We start from the raw sequence: 21,424 nt of genomic DNA on the forward strand, positions 1-21,424 counted from the left end.
CACCTTACCTGTCCAAGTCACCCTGCAGCCTCTTAGCGTCCTCCTCACAGCTAACACATCCACCCAGTTTAGTGTCATCTGCAAACTTGGAGATATTACACTCAATTCCTTCATCTAAATCATATATGTATATTGTAAAGAGCTGGGGTCCCAGCACTCAGCCCTGCGGCACTCCACTAATCACTGCCTGCCATTCTGAAAAGGACCCGTTTATCCAGACTCTCTGCCTCCTATCTGCCAACCAGTTCTCTATCCACGTCAGTACATTACTCCCAATACCATGTGCTTTAATTTTGCACACTAATCTCTTGTGTGGGACCTTGTCAAAGATCTTTTGAAAGTCCAAATACACCACATTCACTGGTTCTCCCTTGTCCACTCTGCTAGTTACATCCTCAAACAACTCCAGAAGATTCGTCAAGCACGATTTCCCTGTCACAAATCCATGCTGACTTGGACCGGTCCTGTCACTGCTTTCCAAATGCGCTGCTATTTCATCCTTAATGATTGATTCCAACATTTTCCCCGCTACTGATGTCAGGCTAACCAGTCTATAATTACCCATATTCTCTCTCCCTCCCATTTTAAAAAGTGGTGTTACATTAGCTACCCTCCAGTCCATAGGAACTGATCCAGAGTCAATAGACTGTTGGAAAATGATCACCAATGCATCCACTATTTCTTGGGCCACTTCCTTAAGTACTCTGGGATGCAGACTATCAGGCCCCGGGGATTTATCGGCCTTCAATCCCATCAATTTCCCGAACACAATTTCCCGCCTAGTAAGGATATCCTTCAGTTCCTCTTTCTCGCTAGACCCTCGGTCCCCTAGTACCTCCGGGAGGTTATTTGTATCTTCCTTAGTGAAGGCAGAACCAAAGTCTTTGTTCAATTGATCTGCCATTTCTTTGTTCCCCATTATAAATTCAGTTAATCCGACTGTAAGGGACCTACATTTGTCTTCACTAATCTTTTCTCTTCACATATCCATAGAAGCTTTTGTAGTCAGTTTTTATGTTCCTGGCAAAGCTTCCTCTCATACTCTATTTCCCCCCTCTTAATTAAACCCTTAGTCCTCCTCTGCTGAATTATAAATTACGCCCAGTCCTCAGGTTTGCTGCTTTTTCTGGCCAATTTATATGCCTCTTCCTTGGATTTAACACTATCCTTAATTTCCTTTGTTAGCCACGGTTGAGCCACCTTCCCAGTTTTATTTTTACTCCAGATAGGGATGTACAATTGTTGAAGTTCATCCATGTGATCTTTAAATGTTTGCCATTGCCTATCCACTGTCAACCCTGTAAGTATCATTTGCCAGTCTATTCTCGCCAATTCACACCTCATACCGTCGAAGTTACCTTTCCTTAAGTTCAGGACACTAGTTTCTGAATTAACTGTGTCACTCTCCACGTTAATAAAGAAATCTACCATATTATGGTCACTCTTCCCCAAGGGGCCTCGCACAACAAGATTATTAATTAGTCCCTTCTCATTACACTGGATGGCCTGCTCTCTAGTTGGTTCCTCGACATATTGGTCTAGAAAACCATCCCTAATACACTCCAGGAAATCCACCTCCACCGCATTACTACCAGTTTGGTTAGCCCAATCAATATGTAGATTAAAGTCACCCATGATAACTGCTGTACCTTTATTGCACACATCCCTTATTTCTTGTTTGATGCTGTCCCCAACCACACTACTATTGTTTGGTGCCGTGTACACAACTCCCACTAGCGTTTTCTGCCCTTTGGTATTCCGCAGCTCCACCCATACCGATTCCACATCATCCAAGCTAATGTCCCTCCTTACTATTGCATTAATTTCCTCTTTAACCAGCAACACCACCCTGCCTCCTTTTCCTTTCTATCCTTCCTAAATGTTGAATACCCCTGGATGTTGAGTTCCCAGTCTTGGTCACCCTGGAGCCATGTCTCCGTGATGCCAATGACATCATATCCATTAACTGCTATTTGCGCAGTTAATTCGTCCACCTTATTCCGAATACTCCTCGCATTGAGGCACAGAGCCTTCGGGCTTGTCTTTTTAACATACTTTGCCCCTTTAGAATTTTGCTGCAATGTGGCCCTTTTTGTTTTTTGTCCTCCACTTTTACTATTCTCCTTTCTATCTTTTGCTTCTGCCTCCATTTTATTTCCCTGTGTCTCCCTGCATAGGTTCCCATCCCCCTGCCATATTAGTTTAACTCCTCCCCAACAGCACGAGCAAACACTCCCCCGAAGACATTGGTTCCGGTCCTGCCCAGGTGCAGAGATTCGGTTTGTACTGGTCCCACCTCCCCCAGAACCGGTTCCAATGTCCCAGGAATTTGAATCCCTCCCTTCTGCACCACACCTCAAGCCACATATTCATCTGAGTTATCCTACGATTCATACTCTGACTAGCACGTGGCACTGGTAGCAATCCTGACATTACTACTGCTGAGGTCCTACTTTTTAAATTTAGCTCCTCGCTCCCTAAATTCATCTTGTAGGACCTCATTCCATTTTTTAACCTATATCACTGGTACCTATATGTACCACGACAACTGGCTGTTCACTCTCCCTTTTCAGAATGTCCTGCACCCGCTCCAAGACATCCTTGACCCTTGCACCAGGGAGGCAACATACCATCCTGGAGTCTCGGTTGTGGCCGCAGAAATGCTTATCTATTCCCCTTACAATCGAATCCCCTATCAATATAGCTCTCCCACTCTTTTTCCTGCCCTCCTGTGCAGCAGAGCCACCCACGGTGCCATGAACTTGGCTGCTGCTGCTCTCCCCTGATGAGTCATCACCCTCAACAGTACCCAAAGCGGTGTATCTGTTTTGCAGAGGGATGACCACAGGGGACCCCTGCACTACCTTCCTTGCACTGCTCTTCCTGTTGGTCACCCATTCCCTATCTGGCTGTGTACCCTTTACCTGCAGTAAGACTAACTCGCTAAACATGCTATTCACATCATCCACAGCATCGTAGATGCTCCAGAGTAAATCCACCCGCAGCTCCAGTGCCGCAATGCGGTCTGTCAGGTGCTGCAGGCGGATGCACTTCCTGCATATGTAGTCGCAGGGACACTGGAAGCGTCCCTGACTTCCCACATATTACAGGAGGAGCATAACACGTGTCTGAGCTCTCCTGCCATGACTTAATCCCTAGATTAACTTAATTTGGCAACAACAATGCTAAAGGTTACTTACTGATAAAGGAAAAGAAAAAGAAAAACTACACCAATTACCAGCCAATCACTTACCCCCTTGGCTGTGACATCACCTTTCGATTTCTTTCTACTTCTTTTTTACCTTCTGCCCCTGCTGCAGCTGCACCAGCTCGCCTCCTCGACCACGAATTCCTGCGGGGCCTTTTATAGGACTCCCCACGCTGCCTCTGACGACGCTGCTTGAACTCCCCACTCTCCTCCTCGACCACGAACTCCTGCTGGGCCTTTTATAGGCCTCCCCACGCTGCCTCCGACGACGCTGCTCGAACTCCCCGCTCACCTCTTATTGTCAACAGTAATTTCTAGGCTATCGCATAGCTTTATGTACTTTGGTGAATGACTACTCGTGCAGTGTGGGACCCAAATACCATCAGTATAGAATCAAATATTTGCACCACTGAACCCTTCAATGCTAAATGTCTTGTAAAAATTGCTCAATGCCAATTGTGCACCTTCGATTTAAAAACACTTCATATTTACAGATTGAAATATCATCCGGGCTAAAAAGGTGCTCTATTACAGATGAAATGCAATGGACAACTAATAAGTAAACTGCCTATGCAGACAATAAGAAAGATTGTGGGCTGGAAATATTTCACCTTTTTAGGTGGAAAACAACGAACCGGGAAATTCGGTGAAGTCTTGCACGGCGGTTTTTAAATACCGCTGGGGAGCGGACCGCCGGCGTGCAAGACTCGAAATAGCGCTTTCGCCAAAGATTTGGCTCACAGCGCACCCGTAGATAGGACGAAAAAAAACGCTTGGGGAAAAACCTGCATTGCCCTTGGGAGCAGTGGTAGGTATGAAGACCAGCATAAAAGGCAAGTTAAAATTTTTATTTTTTTAAATTCTTTTGCAGTGATTCGATAGTTAAGTGTCTTGTGAATGTTATGTGAATTTTTTTTTTGCAATTTTTTGGGGGTATTTTCCCACCTTCCTAGGTCTAACTCGCAGCGGTATTGGCCTTGGAGAAAAGTTGCAGAAAATGTGGTTTGCACCACAAATCCTCGTGCAACGCCGATTTTTACCGCTGGGCACAGTTTATCCCAAATGTTAGGCATCGTAGTGGTAGCGAAGTCATAGCGGTATTTTTGGTGAAAAATACCGCTATGACCAAAAATGGAATTTCTAGCCCTCTGCTCCTTTGGTTCCATTTATTTTTGTTCATTCACCATCATCTTACCTTTGGATCCATCCATAATGCCTTCCAGGTAGCTATACAAGGATCGCATTCCCATTTGTAATAGAAGTTCATATCCATGATAAAGGCTAATACAAAGAGCATAATCTCCTTCCATCATACCTCGTTGAGCTCCCTGACAGAAAAATAACAATTAGGTCATAAAAACAACAAGTTGATAGCACTTATCACTTTTCCTAATAAAAGTCTCCAGTAAATTCCAACGTGAAATTGTGCTTAGATATGGTTATGCCTTTAATATTCATTTAGGGAAAATATTTAAGTTGCATGTTGCATGGGATAAGGCAGCATATTTGCTCTTTCAAGTTTCTTCACATTCTGGAATGTGGTAACGCCCCACTTGGGGTGGGGGGGGGCCGATAACCGAGGCGAGGCAGGACTTCAATGTGCCCGCCGCAGAAGTCCCGCCCCAGCCACGAAATTGGGGTTACCACCCCCAAGAGGAAGTGGAGCACAATGTTGGCGCTCCACTTCCTCTCGGGGGCGGGAAGCGTGCAAATCTTCCAGCGCTCCACAGAACGCTGGCGGGAGAACAGAGCAGGGCACGCTGCAAGCTCTGCAGTGCAGCGAGGGGCCACCACTTCTCCACTGGAAAGCGGGTGCCATGGCAGCAGTCCGGCACAGAAACCGAGTGCCGGGCTGCAACATGGCAGCACAGACTCCGCGAAATCTTCAACGCAAGGCCGTGACTGGTAAGTCGGTCATTGAGACAAAATGCCGGCACGCACCATCCCTTTAATTTTCACACCACAGGGGGAGTGCAGCCCAGCTCGCGACATGCGAAGCTCGTGCAGACATCGCCCGCGGCAGCCTCACGGGGCGCTACCCAATTTTCACTCCGGGGCGAAAACAGGTCACTGTAAACAGTGATGACGTCCTCATTGCTGACTCAGCAACCCAGGGCTATACCAGCAGGAGTGGGACACAACCGGTGGGAGTGCTGCAGGTGTGCACCTCCGCTAAATCCCACGGGAGCCAGTAGTGGGAGATGGTGATGGACACCGCCCCGCTCCCGATCTGAACCCCTTACTCCTCTGGCATTTTCTCTTCCTTTGAGCACAGGAGGCCAGGAAAAAGAGTGGGAGAGCTATAGTGGTAGAGGATTCTATTGCGAGGGGAATAGATAGGTATTTCTGTGACCGCAATCGAGACTCCAGGATGGTATGTTGCCTCCCTGGTGCAAGGGTCAAGGATGTCTCAAGAGCAGCTGCAGGGCATTCTGGAGGGGGAGCAAGAACAGCCAGTTATCGTGGTGCATACAGGTAAAAAAAAAACGGGATGAAGTCGTACAAGCTGAATTTAGGGAGCTAGGAGTTAAATTAAAAGGTAGGACCTTAAAAAGGTAGTAATCTCAGTGTCACGTGATAGTCAGAGTAGAAATAGCAGGATGGTTAAGATGAATACGTGGCTTGAGGAATGGTGCAAGAGAGAGGGATTCAAATTCCTGAGACATTGGAGCCGGTTCTGGGGGAGGTGGGACCAGTACAAACCGGACGGTCTGCACCTGGGCAGGACTAGAATCGATGTCCTAGGGGGAATGATTGCTAGTGCTGTTGGGGAGGGTTTAAACTAATATGGCATGGGGATGGGAATCTATGCAGGGAGACAGATGGAAGTAAAATGGGGGCAGAAGCAAAAGATGGATAGGAGATAAGGAAAGGTGGAGGACACATTACAACATAATTCTAAAAGGACAAAAAGAGAGTGTTAAATAAACAAGCCTGAAGGCTGTGTGTCTCAATGCGAGGGTCATTCGTAATAAGGTGGATGAATTAACTGCACAGATAGCTGTTAACGGATATGATGTAATTGGGATTACGGAGATATGGCCCCAGGGTGACCAAGGCTGGGAACTCAACATCCGGGGTATTCAATATTCAGGAAGGATAGACAGAAAGGAAAAGGAGGTGGGGAAGCGTTGCTGGTTAAAGAGGAGATTAACGCAGTAGTAAGGAAGGACATTAGTTTGGATGATATGGAATCTGTATGGGTAGAGCTGCAAAACACCAAAGGGCAGAAAATGCTAGTGGGAGTTGTGTACAGACCACCAACAGTGGTAGTGAGGTTGGGGATGGCAGCAAACAGGAAATTAGGGAAGCGTGCAATAAAGATACAGCAGTTATCATGGGTGACTTTAATCTACATTTGGATTGGGCTAACCAAACTGGTAGCAACATGGAGAAGAAAGATTCCCTGGAGTGTATAAGGGATGGTTTTCTAGACCAATATGTGGAGGAACCAACTAGAGAGCAGGCCATCCTGGATTGGGTCTTGTGTAATGAGAGAGGATTAATTAGCAAACTTGTTGTGCGAGGCCCCTTGGGGAAGAGTGACCATAATATAGTAGAATTCTTCATAAAGATGGAGAGTGACACAATTAATTCAGAGACTAGGGTCCTGAACTTAAAGAAAGGTAACTTCGATGGTATGAGACGTGAATTGGCTAGGATAGACTGGCGAATGATACTTAAAGGGTTCACCGTGGATAGGCAATGTCAGACATTTAAAGATGAATGTCAACAATTGTAGATCCCTATCTGGCGTAAAAATAAAGTGGGGAAGATGGCTCAACCGTGGCCAACAAGGGAAATTAGGGATAGTATTAAATCCAAGGAAGAGGCATATAAATTGGCTAGAAAAAGCAGCAAACCTGAAGACTGGGAAAAATTTAGAATTCAGCAGAGGAGGACAAAGGGTTTAATTAGGAGGGGGAAAATAGAGTATGAGAGGAAGCTTGCTGGGAACATGAAAACGGAGTGCAAAAGCTTCTATAGATATGTGAAGAGAAAACGATTAGTGAAGACAAATGTAGGTCCTTTGCAGTCAGAATCAGGTGAATTTATAAATGGGGAACAAAGAAATGGCAGACCAATTGAACAAATACATTGGTTCTGTCTTCACTCATACTAGGGGACCGAGGGTCTAGCAAGGAGGAACTGAAGGAAATGCTTATTAGGCGGGAAATTGTGTTCGGGAAATTGATGGGATTGAAGGCCGATAAATCCCCAGGGCCTGATAAGTACTCTGGAATGCAGACTAAGGAAGTGGCCCTAGAAATAGTGGATGCAGTTGGTGGTCATTTTCCAACATTCTATAGATTCTGGATCAGCTCCTATGGATTGGAGGGTAGCTAATGTAACCCCACTTTTTATAAAAGGAGGGAGAGAGAAAACAGGGAATTATAGACCCGTTAGCCTGACATCAGTAGTGGGGAAAATGTTGGAATCAATTATTAAAGATGTAATAGCAGCGCATTTGGAAAGCAGTGACAGGATCGGTCCAAGTCAGCATGGATTTATGAAAGGGAAATCATGCTCGACAAATCTTCTAGAATTTTGAGGATGTAACTAGTAGAGTGGACAGGGGAGAACCAGTGGATGTGGTGTATTTGGACTTTCAAAAGGCTTTTGACAAGGGCCCACACAAGAGATTAGTGTGCAAAATTAAAGCAAATGTATTGGGGGTAATGTATTGACGTGTATAGTGAACTGGTTGGCAGACAGGAAGCAAAGAGTATTAATAAATAGGTCCTTTTCAGAATTGCAGGCAGTGATTAGTGGTGTACCGCAAGGTTCAGTGCTGGGACCCCAGCTATTTACAATATACATTGATGATTTGGACGAAAGAATTGAGTGTAATATCTCCAAGTTTGCAGATGACACTAAGCTGGGTGGCAGTGTGAGCTGTGAGGAGGATGCTCAGAGGCTGCAGGGTGACTTGGACAGGTTAGGTGAGTGGGCAAATGCATGGCAGATGCAGTATATGTGAATGTGAGGTTATCCACTTTGGTGGCAAAAACAGGGAGGCAGAATATTATCTGAATGGTGACAGATTAGGCAAAGGAGGAGGTGCAACGAGACCTGGGTGTAATGGTACATCACTCATTGAAAGTTGGCATGCAGGTACAGCAGGCGGCGAAGGCGGCAAATGGCATGTTGGCCTTCATAGCGAGAGGATTTGAGAATAGGAACAAGGAGGTCTTGCTGCAGTTGTGCAGGGCCTTGGTGAGGCCACACCTTGAATATTGTGTATTGTTTTGTTCTCCTAATCTGAGGAAGGACATTCTTGCTATTGAGGGAGTGCAGCGAAGGTTCACCAGACTGATTCCCGGGATGGCAGCACTGACATATGAAGAAAGATTGGATCGACTAAGCTTATATTCACTGGAATTTAGAAGAATGAGAGGGAATCTCATAGAAACATATACAATTCTGTCGGGATTGGACAGGTTAGATGCAGGAAGAATGTTCCGGATATTGGGGAAGTCCAGAACCAGGGGTCACAGTCTAAGGATAAGGGGTAAGCCATTTAGGACCGAGATGAGGAGAAACTTCTTCACTCAGAGAATTGTGAACCCGTGGAATTCTCTGCCACAGAAAGTTGTTGAGTTCAGTTCGTTGGATATCTTCAAAAGTGAGTTAGAAGTGATCCTTACGGTTAAAGGGATCAAGGGGGTTGGAGAGAAAGCAGGAATGGGGTACTGAAGTTGCATGATCAGCCATGATCATATTGAATGGTGGTGCCAGCTCAAAAGGGCCGAATGGCCTACTTCTGCACCTATTTTCTATGTTTCTATTTCACCTTATTCTACCCTTCTCACCTCTCATCTAAAATTCTCGTTCTCTACTACCCACCCAAGTACCATAAACATTTTATTACCGATATATCTTCATTGTTTTCCTCCCTCAGCCTCTGTACTGAATGACTTCTCATCCTCGGTGATTTCAACCTCCATCTCCTGAGATTACTAGCCTCCTATCCTCCCATAATCTCTCCCTCAATGTAAACTCCCCAACCCATATACACAGCCACCCCCTCGACCTTACTATCTCTCGTGGCCTCACTACTCCCATCGTGTCACTCGCAGATAAGCCCATCTCTGACCACTTCCTCGTATCTCTCTCCACCCACATCCCCCCAACCATACCTCCTTCTGTGTCCACCCCTGGAAAAAACTCTCTCCCAACTCTCTTACAACTGCACTTAGGAACTCCTAACTGTCCAGTCTTTGGCCCCCCCCCAGTCACCATGACATTTCTGCAGCTACCAATCTGCTCAACCACACCCTCACCACCACCGTTGATGCCCTAGTCCCCATTAAAGCAATTACTCTCTCTCTCCCTAGCCATTCCCCCTGATACAGCCCTCATCTTCGCTTCCTTAAGTCCTAAGGGGCGCAGACTTGAATGGATATGGCAGACAACTGGTTTAGCCATTCACCACCAGATCTAGCTGGACCACATAAAGCATTATCAGGTCCTGCTCTCGTCTGCCAAAATTGCTCACTATTCCAGAATCGTCTGACATCAAAGAGGGAGGCAAGCCTGGGGCGGTGGCAGGAGAGTCGGAAGGTCGAAGAGTAATGAAGGATTGGGGTAGGGATTTGGGAGAGATGAAAGGAGGCATGACAACAGGAGAACAGTCAGGGAGGGACAGAGAGAAAAGGAAGAGGGGGAAAAGCAGAAAATTATTGAATGGCTCGGGTCTGGAGCGGCAGCCAAAGTGTGCACGCGAATGGACACAGGGAAAAGCTCAGGTTACATAGATGTAGTAATTAATGGGATATAATCGTAGGGAGACGAGGGTCAAAGTCAGTGGTCCCATGGAATGACAAAGCCGACATGAGCAGGATGGGGTCGACACGTAGCAGCGATGAACCACTGTCCAAAGCAGGCGAGTGAACTCCAGAAGCTAGTTGAAGTGTAGATAGTTCGAGGATGGAGGTGGTTGCCACAGGAAAGAGAGTCGGTAGCGGTGCAGAAAGATGGTGGTGAAGGTGACGCAAGTTGGAGGTCACCATAGATCAAAGCAGCAGAGAGAAAGTAAAACCGCAAGCCAACGACCAGTAAAATTGAAAACCGGTAGAACGAGTCACCGGACAGCAAGTGAAGCAGCAGCTGCTAGCTAGAAGCCAGCAGAGCTGAAAAAACAGTCGAACCAGTTCAGCAGAGACACAGCCAAAGTTAAAAGGTAAAAAATAATCTTTAGCAGCAGAGGTGGAGAAACAGCAGGCAAGTCTTACAGTATAATCCAGTACAGAAACAGTGGTGTAATTCTGTGTAGTTCAAAGGAGAAACATAGTCTAGGGGCTAGATTGATTTTCGGTTTTCAGCGAGAACGGTAGTTTGGCGCCAAAGTTACTGTTTTCGCTGCGCTACCATTTTTAGGCCGAACTTTACATCGGTAAAGTCGGCATTGCACGAGGATTCACGTTGCAAACCATGAATTTCGGATTTCGGCAAATTTAGTCCAGGCCGGTAGCGCCGCGAGAGAGGCCTTGGGCAGGGAGGGGGGTGGATTGCAAAACAACATTTATAAAACCCTTACCTACTAAATTGCTGAAAATAATTAAAAAATAAAAACTTTAACTTACCTTTTTTTGCGGGCCTCCTATTTACCGCTGCTGGCAGGGCTGCACCAACAGGCTTGACCCTGTTGGTATCCTGGGCGCAGAGTAGGGGTCCAGAGAGCTGAAAGTACGACAGTAACACAATCCACGGCGTTGCACGGCATTTCAGGTCAGCACTCCTCTCCCCAGCGGTACGTGGAAGCGCCGCTGAAAAAAGGTGCCCGAAGATCCTGCCGACCGGGTTTTTGCCGCGGAGGGTCATATTGCGGTGAAAACCTGGTCGCAAAGTTGGCGAAAATCCAGCCCCAGATGTCCAGGAGATCGGAAACCATTTTGAAAAAAAAATTCAGCAGCAAAGACTTGAAGCAATTGAAAGCAGAGCAAAGCCACAGCTGCTGAATCTTGTTCGCGGGGCAGTTAGTAGAGGAATGAAGCCCTTGTACGTGAGGAATCCAGTGATGAAAATCAAGTGTCTTCATAGATCCAGCGGTTGAAAGAGCTCAGTGACAACATAGATAGGGATAGCTTTGAACTTGTAGGTTGGGGTGAAATGCCTTCACTGTCAGAGGCAGGGTATCTTAAGCAATAGAAGAAAGGAGATTTGGGAAAGAAAGGGCAAAAGATGGCAATGGATGACCACGGATACTGTTATACTCACAATAAAGTAATGTAACTGAGTGCTGTAGACAATAAGTAAGTGTGACCTTAGCTCCTTTATTCAAACTTTAGAGTGTTGCTCCAGCATGGCAGACCTGCTTATATACAGTGCTCCCAAGGGATGCTGGGATACCTTGGGACTCCAACAGGTAGGCCCTCTGGTGGCAGTATGATACAGGTTGCCTAGGGTTGCATCCATAACATCACTCCCTCCCTCCCAAAGTCAATAGTACACTTATTTACAGGGAGACACGATCTGGGGCTTTTCGCTCCCTTGTCAATCGTCTCGGTACAAATGCAGATGTGGGTGAGTTGGTTGGTTCTTCACTGGGCTGCTGGCCTTGCCAGGCTGCTGGGGAGGGCGAGTTCAGCTTCGTGGTCGACCGTGATGTCGGTTGCCACTTGTGCGTGTGTTGGAGGGTCGAAGTTAGTGGTGTCTTCTTCAGGTTGCTCATGGCTGCTTGTGAATTGCAGTTTGGTTTAGTCCAAATGCTTTCTGCAAGTTAGTCCTTTAGCCAGTTTGACCTGAAACACCCTACTCCCTTCTTTGGCTATGATGGTACCAGCAAGCCATTTGGGACCATGCCCATAGTTAAGTACAAATATAGGATCATTGACTTCAGTATCGCATGACAAGTTTGCGCAATCATGGTACATGCTTTGTTGATGCCGTCTGCCCTCGACGTGATTATGGAGATCAGGGTGGACAAGAGAGAGCCTTGTTTTGAGCGCCCTTTTCATGAGCAGCTCGGCTGGGGGAACCCCAGTGAGCGAGTGGGGTCTGGTGCGGTAGCTGAGCATGTCTCTGGACAGGCGGGTCTGCAGGGAGCCTTCCGACACATGTTTCAAGCTTTGCTTGATGGTTTGGACTGCCCGTTCTGCCTGGCCATTGGATGCGGGCTTGAACGGGGCAGATGTGACGTGCTTGATCCCATTGCGGGTCATGAATTCCTTGATTTCAGCACTGGTGAAGCACGGCCCATTGTTGCTGACTAGGACATAGAACATAAGAACATAACAATTAGGAACAGGAGTAGGCCATCTAGCCCCTTGAGCCTGCTCCGCCACTCAACAAGATCATGGCTGATCTGGCCGTGGACTCAGCTCCACTTACCCGCCTGCTCCCCATAACCTTTAATTCCCTTATTGGTTAAAAATCTATCTATCTGTGATTTGAATACATTCAATGAGCTACCCTCAACTGTTTCCTTGGGCAGAGAATTCCACAGATTCACAACCCTCTGGGAGAAGAAATTCCTTCTCAACTCGGTTTTAAATTGGCTCTCCCGTATTTTGAGGCTGTGCCCCCTAGTTCTAGTCTCCCCGACCAGTGGAAACAACCTCTCTGCCTCTATCTTGTCTATCCCTTTCATTATTTTAAATGTTTCTATAAGATCACCCCTCATCCTTCTGAACTCCAACGAGTAAAGACCCAGTCTACTCAATCTATCATCATAAGGTAACCCCCTCATCTCCGGGATCAGCCTAGTGAATCGTCTCTGTACCCCCTCCAAAGCTAGTATATCCTTCCTTAAAGTAAGGTGACCAAAACTGCACACAGTACTCCAGGTGCGGCCTCACCAATACCCTATACAGTTGCAGCAGGACCTTCCTGCTTTTGTACTCCATCCCTTTCACAATGAAGGCCAACATTCCATTCGCCTTCCTGATTACCTGCTGCACCTGCAAACTAACTTTTTGGGATTCATGCACAAGGATCAAAAAGAGTTTCATGCACAAGGACCCCCAAGGTCCCTCTGCACCGCAGCATGTTGTAATTTCTCCCCATTCAAATAATATTCCCTTTTACTGTTTCCCCCCCCCCCCCCCCCCCCAAGATGGATGACCTCACATTTTCCGACATTGTATTCCATCTGCCAAACCTTCGCCCATTCGCGTAACCTATCTAAATCTCTTTGCAGCCTCTCTGTGTCCTCTACACAACCCGCTTTCCAACTAATCTTTGTGTCATCTGCAAATTTTGTTACACTACACTCCGTCCCCTCTTCCAGGTCATCTATGTATATTGTAAACAGTTGTGGTCCCAGCACCAATCCCTGTGGCACACCACTAACCACCGATTTCCAACCCGAAAAGGACCCATTTATCCCGACTCTCTGCTTTCTGTTAGCCAGCCAATTCTCGATCCATGCTAATACATTTCCTCTGACTCCGCGTACCTTTATCTTCTGCAGAAACCTTTTGTGTGGTATCTTATCGAATGCCTTTTGGAAATCTAAATACACCACATCCATCGGTACACCTCTATCCACCATGCTCGTTATATCCTCAAAGAATTCCAGTAAATTAGTTAAACATGATTTCCCCTTCATGAATCCATGTTGCGTCTGCTTGATTGCACTATTCTTATCCAGATGTCCCGCTATTTCTTCCTTAATGATAGCTTCAAGCATTTTCCCCACTACAGATGTTAAACTAACCGGCCTATAGTTACTTGCCTTTTGTCTGCCCCCTTTTTTAAACAGAAGCGTTACATTAGTTGCTTTCCAATCCGCTGGTACCTCCCCAGAGTCCAGAGAATTTTGTTAGATTAGAACGAATGCATCTGCTATAACTTCCGCCATCTCTTTTAATACCCTAGGGATGCATTTCATCAGGACCAGGGGACTTGTCTACCATGAGTCCCATTAGACTGTCCAGCACTACCCCGCTCGTGATAGTGATTATCTCAAGGTCCTCCCTTCCCACATTCCCGTGACCAGCAATTTTTGGCATGGTTTTTGTGTCTTCCACTGTGAAGACCGAAGCAAAATAATTGTTTAAGGTCTCAGCCATTTCCACATTTCCCATTATTAAATCCCCCTTCTCATCTTCTAAGGGACCAACATTCACTTTAGTCACTCTTTTCCGTTTTATATATCGGTAAAAGCTTTTACTATCTGTTTTTATGTTTTGCGCAAGTTTACTTTCCTAATCTATCTTTCCTTTCTTTATTGCTTTCTTAGTCATTCTTTGCTGTCGTTTAAAATTTTCCCAATCTTCTAGTTTCCCACTCACCTTGGCCACCATATACGCATTGGTTTTTAATTTGATACACTTCTTTATTTCCTTGGTTATCCACGGCTGGTTATCCCTTCTCTTACCACCCTTCTTTTTCACTGGCATATATTTTTGTTGAGCACTATGAAAGAGCTCCTTAAAAGTCCTCCACTGTTCCTCAATTGTGCCACCGTTTAGTCTGTGTTCCCAGTCTACTTTAGCCAACTCTGCCCTCATCCCACTGTAGTCCCCTTTGTTTAAGCATAGTACACTCATTTGAGACACTAGTTCCTCACCCTCAATCTGTATTACAAATTCAACCATACTGTGATCACTCATTCCGAGAGGATCTTTTACTCGGAGATCGTTTATTATTCCTGTCTCATTACACAGGACCAGATCTAAGATAGCTTGCTCCCTTGTAGGTTCTGTAACATATTGTTCTAAGAAACAATCCTGTATGCATTCTCTGAATTCCTCCTCAAGGCTACCCCGTGCGATTTGATCAGACCAATCGATATGTAGGTTAAAATCCCCTATGATTACTGCCGTTCCTTTTTCACATGCCTCCATTATTCCCTTGATTATTGCCCGCCCCACCGTGAAGTCATTATTTGGGGGCCTATAAACTACGTCCACCAGTGACTTTTTCCCCTAACTATCTCTAATTTCCACCCACAATGATTCAACATTTTGTTCATTAGAGCCAATATCGTCTCTCACAACTGCCCTGATATCATTCTTTATTAACAGAGCTACCCCCACCTCCTTTCCCTTCTTGTCTATCTTTCCGAATTGTCAGATACCCCTGTATGTTTAATTCTCAGTCTTGGCCACCCTGCAACCACGTTTCTGTAACGGCCACCAAATCATACCCATTTGTAATGATTTGTGCCGTCAACTCATTTACTTCATTTCGAATGCTGCGTGCGTTTAGGTAGAGTGTTTTAATACTAGTTTTTAAAATCATGATTTTTAGTTTTGACCCCTCCTGCAGCCCCTTTATATTCATACATATTGTCCCTTCCTATCACCTTGTGGTTTACACTTACCCCAGTGCTACTCTGCTCTGTTGCCTCCTGCCTTTTGCATTCTTTCTTGGGGTCCTGTTCATCTGAGCTCTCACCCACTAACTAGCTCAGAGCCCTCTCCTGGGTTCCGAATACTCCTCGCATTGAGGCACCGAGCTTTCAGGCTTGCCTTTTTATTGCACTTTGACCCTTTAGAATTTTGCTGTACAGTGGCCCTTTTTGTTTTTTGCCTTGAGTTTCTCTGCCCTCCACTCTTACTCATCTCCTTTCTGTATTTTGCTTCTGTCTCCATTTTGTTTCCATCTGTCTCCCTGCATTGGTTCCTATCCCCCTGCCATATTAGTTTAACTCCTCCCCAAAAGCACTAGCAAACATTCCCCCTAGGACATTGGTTCCGGTTCTGCCTAGGTGCAGACTGTCCGGTTTGTACTGGTTCCACCTCCCCCAGAACCGGTTCCAATGTCCCAGGAATTTGAATCCCTCCCTACTGCACCACTGCTCAAGCCACGTATTTATCAGGCAGGTCGTGCGTGACGAACATGGTTCGTAGGCTTTCGATGGTGGCAGTGGATGTGCTTACACACTCAATCCATTTTGAGTAAGCATCCACAACAACCAAAAACATTTTGCCTAGAAACAGGCCTGCAAAGTCCACGTGGATCCTAGACCACGGTTTGGAGGGCCATGACCACAAACTTAGCGGTGCTTCTCTGGGTGCAATGCTCAGTAGAGAGCAAGTGCTGCATTTGCGCACGCATGACTCCAAATCTGAGTCGATGCCGGACCACCACAGATGGGATCTGGCTATAGCTTTCATCATTACTATGCCTGTGTAGGTTGCGAACGAATGTTTCCCTGCCTTTCTTAGGCAAAACCACGCGATTGCCCCACAAAAGACAGTCCGCCTGTACGGACATTTCATCTTTACGCCGCTGGAACGGTTTGATCTCTTCATGCATCTCCACTGGGACGCTGTACCAGCTCCCATGGAGGACAGTTTTTTTTTTAAAACAAGGCACGGTAAAGGATTCTGGCTGGTCTAGGTCCTGATCTGGCGGGCCGTAATGGGTGACTTTTCGTTTTCAAATGCATCCATCACTAAAAGCAAATCTGCAGGCATTTCCACCCCAGTGGTAGACAATGGTAGCCGACAGAGCATCAGCGCAGCTCTCTGGCGGATTACATAGTTGTATTCAGACAGCGTGAGCGCCCATCTTTGGATGCAGGCAGAGGCATTGGTATTAATCCCTTTGCTCTCTGAGAATAGCGATATGAGCAGCTTATGGTCAGTTTCTAACTCAAACTTGAGACCAAACAGATACTGGTGCATTTTTTTCACCCTGTAAACGCATGCCAGAGCTTCTTTTTCAATCATGCTATAGGCCCTTTCGGCCTTGGACAAACTCCTGGACGCATAGGCGATCGGTTGCAATGTTCCCGATTCGTTAGCTTGTTGTAACACACATCCGACCCTGCACGAAGACGCATCGCAGGCTAGCACTAAACGCATACAGAACAAGCAGTTTGTTAGAACACAACAGATTTCTGACTTTTTCAAAAGCAGCCTCTTGTGATTTCCCCCATACCCAGTCATCTCCCTTGCGTAGTAGCACATGTAGGGGTTCTAGCAGGGTGCTTAACCCGGGTAGGAAATTACCAAAATAGTTGAGTCCCAGGAACGACCGCAGCTCCGTCACGTTCCGTGGTCTTGGCGCATTCTTGATGGCCTCCGTCTTGGCGTTGGTGGGTCTGATGCCGTCTGCCGCGATTCTTCTCCCCAAGAACTCAACCTCTGGCGCCGGGAAAACACACTTCGAGCATTTCAACCGGAGTCCCACGCGATCTAGCCGACTTAGAACTTCTTTCAGGTTCAAGTGTTCGATGGTGTCCGACTTGTGACCTGTATGTCGTCCTGGAAAACCGTGGTGCACGGAACCGACTTTAGCAGGCTCTCCATGTTCCTTTGAAAAATAGCCTCGGCCGATTGAATCCCAAACAGGCATCTATTGTAGATGAACAGACCTTCGTGCGTGTTGATACAGGTGAGGCCTTTCAAAGATTCCGCCAGTTCTTGCGTCAAGTAGGCCAAGGTCAGGTCCAACTTGGTGAACGTCTTTCCTCCAGCCAGGGTCACGAATAGGTCGTCTGCCTTGGGTAGCAGGTACTGGTACTGCCGCGAAAAATGATTAAATCGTTACTTTATAGTCCCCACAAATTCTGACCGTACCATCACCTTTGAGAATCGCAACGATCGGAATGGCCCACTTGTTGAACTACACCGGCGCGATGATGCCTTCTCGCTGCAGCCTGTCCAGCTCAATTTCCACTTTCTCTCGCATCATGTATGACACTGCCCGTGCCTTGTGGTGGATGGGTTGTGTACCGGGAACCAAGTGGATCTGCACCTTCGCCCCCGAAAAACTTCCGATGCCCGGCTCAAACAGCGATGGGAACTTTTTCAGAACCTGGGCACATGAGGTGTAGTCAATGAACAAAAGCGCTCGGATATCGTCCCAGTTCCAACTGATTTTTTCCAGCCAACTTCTGCCGAACAGTGTGGGGCCATCTCTTGGTACAATCCATAGTGGGAGTTCGTGCACTGCTCCTTCAAATAGGAGACTTTTACTGCTGCGCTGCCAATAACAGGGATCAGCTCTTTAATGCAAGTTCTTAGCTTGGTATGAATGGGGCTAAGCTTGGGCCTGTGTGCCTTGTTGCAACACAGCCTGTCAAAGGCCTTTTTGCTCATGATAGATTGACTCGCGCCTGTGTCCAGTTCCATGGATACTGGGATTCCGTCCAGTTCGACTTTTAGCATGATCGGTGGACATTTTGTGGTGAAGGTGTGTACCCCGTACATCTCTGCCTCCTCGGTTCGAGTATCTAGTTCAGCCTAATCTGCCACGGATCAATCCTCCTCTGCAACATGGTGGTTTACAGGGTTTGCAGCTCGTCTGCACATTCGCTGGAAGTGTCCCATTGCTCCACACAATGTTTGAAGCGGCATTGATGGGCTCGATGATCACCTCCGCAGCACCAAGGTGTTAACTGCCTAGCATTAACGTTTGATGGCGGACTCTGGGTCATCTGAGGTCGTGCAATTGCCGGCATGTACATTCTGCCATATTCATTCCTGCCTGAAAACGTTACTTTACAGTACTTGCCGAAGCCTCTATGTTGCGAATTTTGTTTGGTGTTATCACTGGTGGACATAAATGCCTGGGCTATCGTTATGGCTTTGCTCAGGTTCTGTGTTTCAACAGTCAATAGTTTGCGAAGGATAACCTCATGGTCAATGCCAAGCACAAAGAAGTCTCTTAGCATTTGCTCAAGGAATCCATCGAATTCGCAACGTCCTGCAAGGTGCCTTAGTTCGGCAACGTTGCTCGCCACTTCCTGGCCTTCAGACCATTGACACATGTAGAATCGATACCGTGCCATCAGAACGCTTTCCTTCTGATTTAGGTGCTCCTGGACCAGCATACACAATTCTTCATACGATTTGGTTGTTGGTTTCACCGGAGCTAGAAGATTCTTCATGAGGCCATAGGTTGTTGCCCCACAGACGGCGAGGAGGATCGCCCTTCGTTTGGCAGCGTTCTCGTCCCCTTCCAGCTCGTTGGCCACGAAGTATCGGTCGAGTCTCCCCACGAAGGCCTCCCAATCGTCCCTTCTGAGAATTTCTCCAGGATACCAACAGTTCTCTGCATTTTTGCGTGATTGTTCGTTATCTCGTCGCCAGTTGTTATACTCACAATAAAGTAATGTAACTGAGTACTGTAGACAATAAGTGTGACCGTAGCTCCTTTATTTAAACTCCAGAGTGTTGGTACAGCATGGGAGGCCTGCTTATATACAGTGCTCCCAAGGGATGCTGGGATCCCTTGGGACTCCAACAGGTATGCCCTCTGGTGGCGGTATGATACCGGTTGCCTCGGGTTGCATTCATAACAGATACAGTTGAGGAGAAGAGCAGCTCAGAAAGGAGCTGCCAGCCCAGGAGCCATCTTGAAAATTTCACAAACATTAATGCCTGCCAAAGTGCATTTGGTCAAACCTTTATGTAGGATTAAGCTTACACTTCCATTTTTGTGTCATGTTTCTGATTCTACCTCAAAACATTCATTCTTCAGCCAGGACCAGGCGATGATCCAAAAAATTATATTTTGGCATAATTATCAATACCACTTCCTGATAAAGTGGTGGACAACCCACCCAATTTCTTGTTTGTCACTGCCCTTTCCATAAACTGTGCCATCATTGCATAGTGCTCTGTGTAGTCTACTTAATTTAAATAAAAACAGGCAAAAAGATGGCCAAACAGTATAGGGAAACATGAAATGTAAACAGAAAAAGACTGACCTGCTGAGTATTTCCAGCATTTTCTGTTTATATTTCAGATTTCGATCACCCCCAGTATTTTGCCTTTTTTATTAGCGTAGGGAAATGAGCTAGGAGTTTAATCCAAAGCAGTTCTGATAATATTTCTGTGATTGAAAAAAAACAATTTTAGAAAAAGTATAAAAGTTATCACCACAAAAGCAGGACAACTGAAACGAAGTAATAAAGTCAGGGCTTCTGTACAATTACAAACCAAATGATTAATTATACCTGCCAAATATCCCACTAAAAACATGTTAAAGTGATGAGTGTGACTATTTACCATGTTTGTTGGAGGATTTCTTCTAAATTGTTCCCGTGAAAGAACAATTTGATATTTGGTCAGATTTGCTATATCTTTATGAAGTAGGGCTCCAGCCTTGAGCAGGCGTCTTGTAAATGCTTCCAAGACCTAAAATTAAACCAGAGAAAAATGTAATTTAGTTAGACAGCACTTTTTTTTTTCTTAAGTACTATTAATTAAATTGGCCATGGTATTATCCATTGCCAGTTGATAAATACAACTCCCCGCACCCATTCCTGGCCTCTCCCTCCCACCGCCGAATACATTGATGGTCATTCCAACCACTAAGATAGTAACATCCAAACTGCCACTGTCAGCACACAGTAAAAAATACAATGCTGAGCAGTTTCTTGAATTGCAACAACCAGCCATTGGAGAGCCTGAAACCAACCTTCTCAAGTGACTCAACAAACAACTTGGCCTTCTACTACAATGTATAACTATCGACTGCCATGCTCATCACATAGGCCTGTCAAAACCACTATCAATACAATTTGTCAAATGAAAGTTAGTCGCAGGGTTATAAATGCTAATCTGTTCCCACTTTCCTCATTTGCTATTGCATTCACAGCTTAGTGTTTTGATGCTGCTTGAACTGTTGATTTATCGACTTTGAATCTGACTTTTGCCAGAAATGCTCTATTATTTTAAATTTATCTAGTCTGGTCTTCCTTATGGTTCAAAATTAAATTAATTATCTCAAGTTCCTTAAAGTATATATAGGGGCCAAGTTTTGGCCTGAGTTGCTCCTGTTTTTATGGAGCAACTGGTGTAGAACGGAGTATTTTAGAAATCGGAATTCTCGCCATTTAGTTTGCTCCAGTTCTAGTCAGGTAGAACAGTTTCACTTTGGAACAGAATTTTTTTTTTCAAAAGGGGGCGCGTCCAGCTACTTACGCCTGTTTTCAAAGTTTCGTCAGTGAAAACTTACTCCAAACTAACTTAGAATGGAGTAAGTGAAGATTTTTGTACGTTCGAAAAAACCTTGTCTACACTTTAGAAAATCAGGCATAGGTTACAAATTAGGCGTAGGGAATGGGGGGGGGGGGGGGTTTTAAAGGGAAGTTTACAAACATTAAACACTTCAGTTTTACAAATAAAGAGCCATCATCAATAATAAATGATAAATACATCAATAAAAAAAAATTAATAATTTTTTTTTAAAAAAAATCAATAAATAAAACATTTTCTACTTACCGACTGCAGCACTGGGAGTCCTCCAACAGCGTGCTGGGACGACCCCCCCAGTGTGTCTCTGTCAGTGTCTCTATCTCTCTGTCTG

General features: G+C 45.8%; 1 protein-coding gene across 3 annotated transcripts in view; it reads right to left on the reverse strand.

The window, feature by feature from the left end:
* fancm (FA complementation group M) overlaps nt 1–21,424 on the reverse strand; it is a 175,910-nt gene that overhangs the window by 82,582 nt on the left and 71,904 nt on the right. For all 3 annotated transcript variants that reach the window (XM_070879411.1, XM_070879410.1, XM_070879412.1), the window contains exons 5-6: nt 20,122–20,250; nt 4,404–4,536 (exon numbers count right to left, since the gene is read on the reverse strand). In XM_070879411.1, the coding sequence (XP_070735512.1) occupies nt 4,404–4,536; nt 20,122–20,250 (262 nt within the window). The remainder of the gene's footprint in view (nt 1–4,403; nt 4,537–20,121; nt 20,251–21,424) is intronic.

This window comes from Pristiophorus japonicus, chromosome 4, assembly GCF_044704955.1.
Source record: "Pristiophorus japonicus isolate sPriJap1 chromosome 4, sPriJap1.hap1, whole genome shotgun sequence".
NCBI classification, from domain to species: Eukaryota; Metazoa; Chordata; class Chondrichthyes; family Pristiophoridae; genus Pristiophorus; species Pristiophorus japonicus.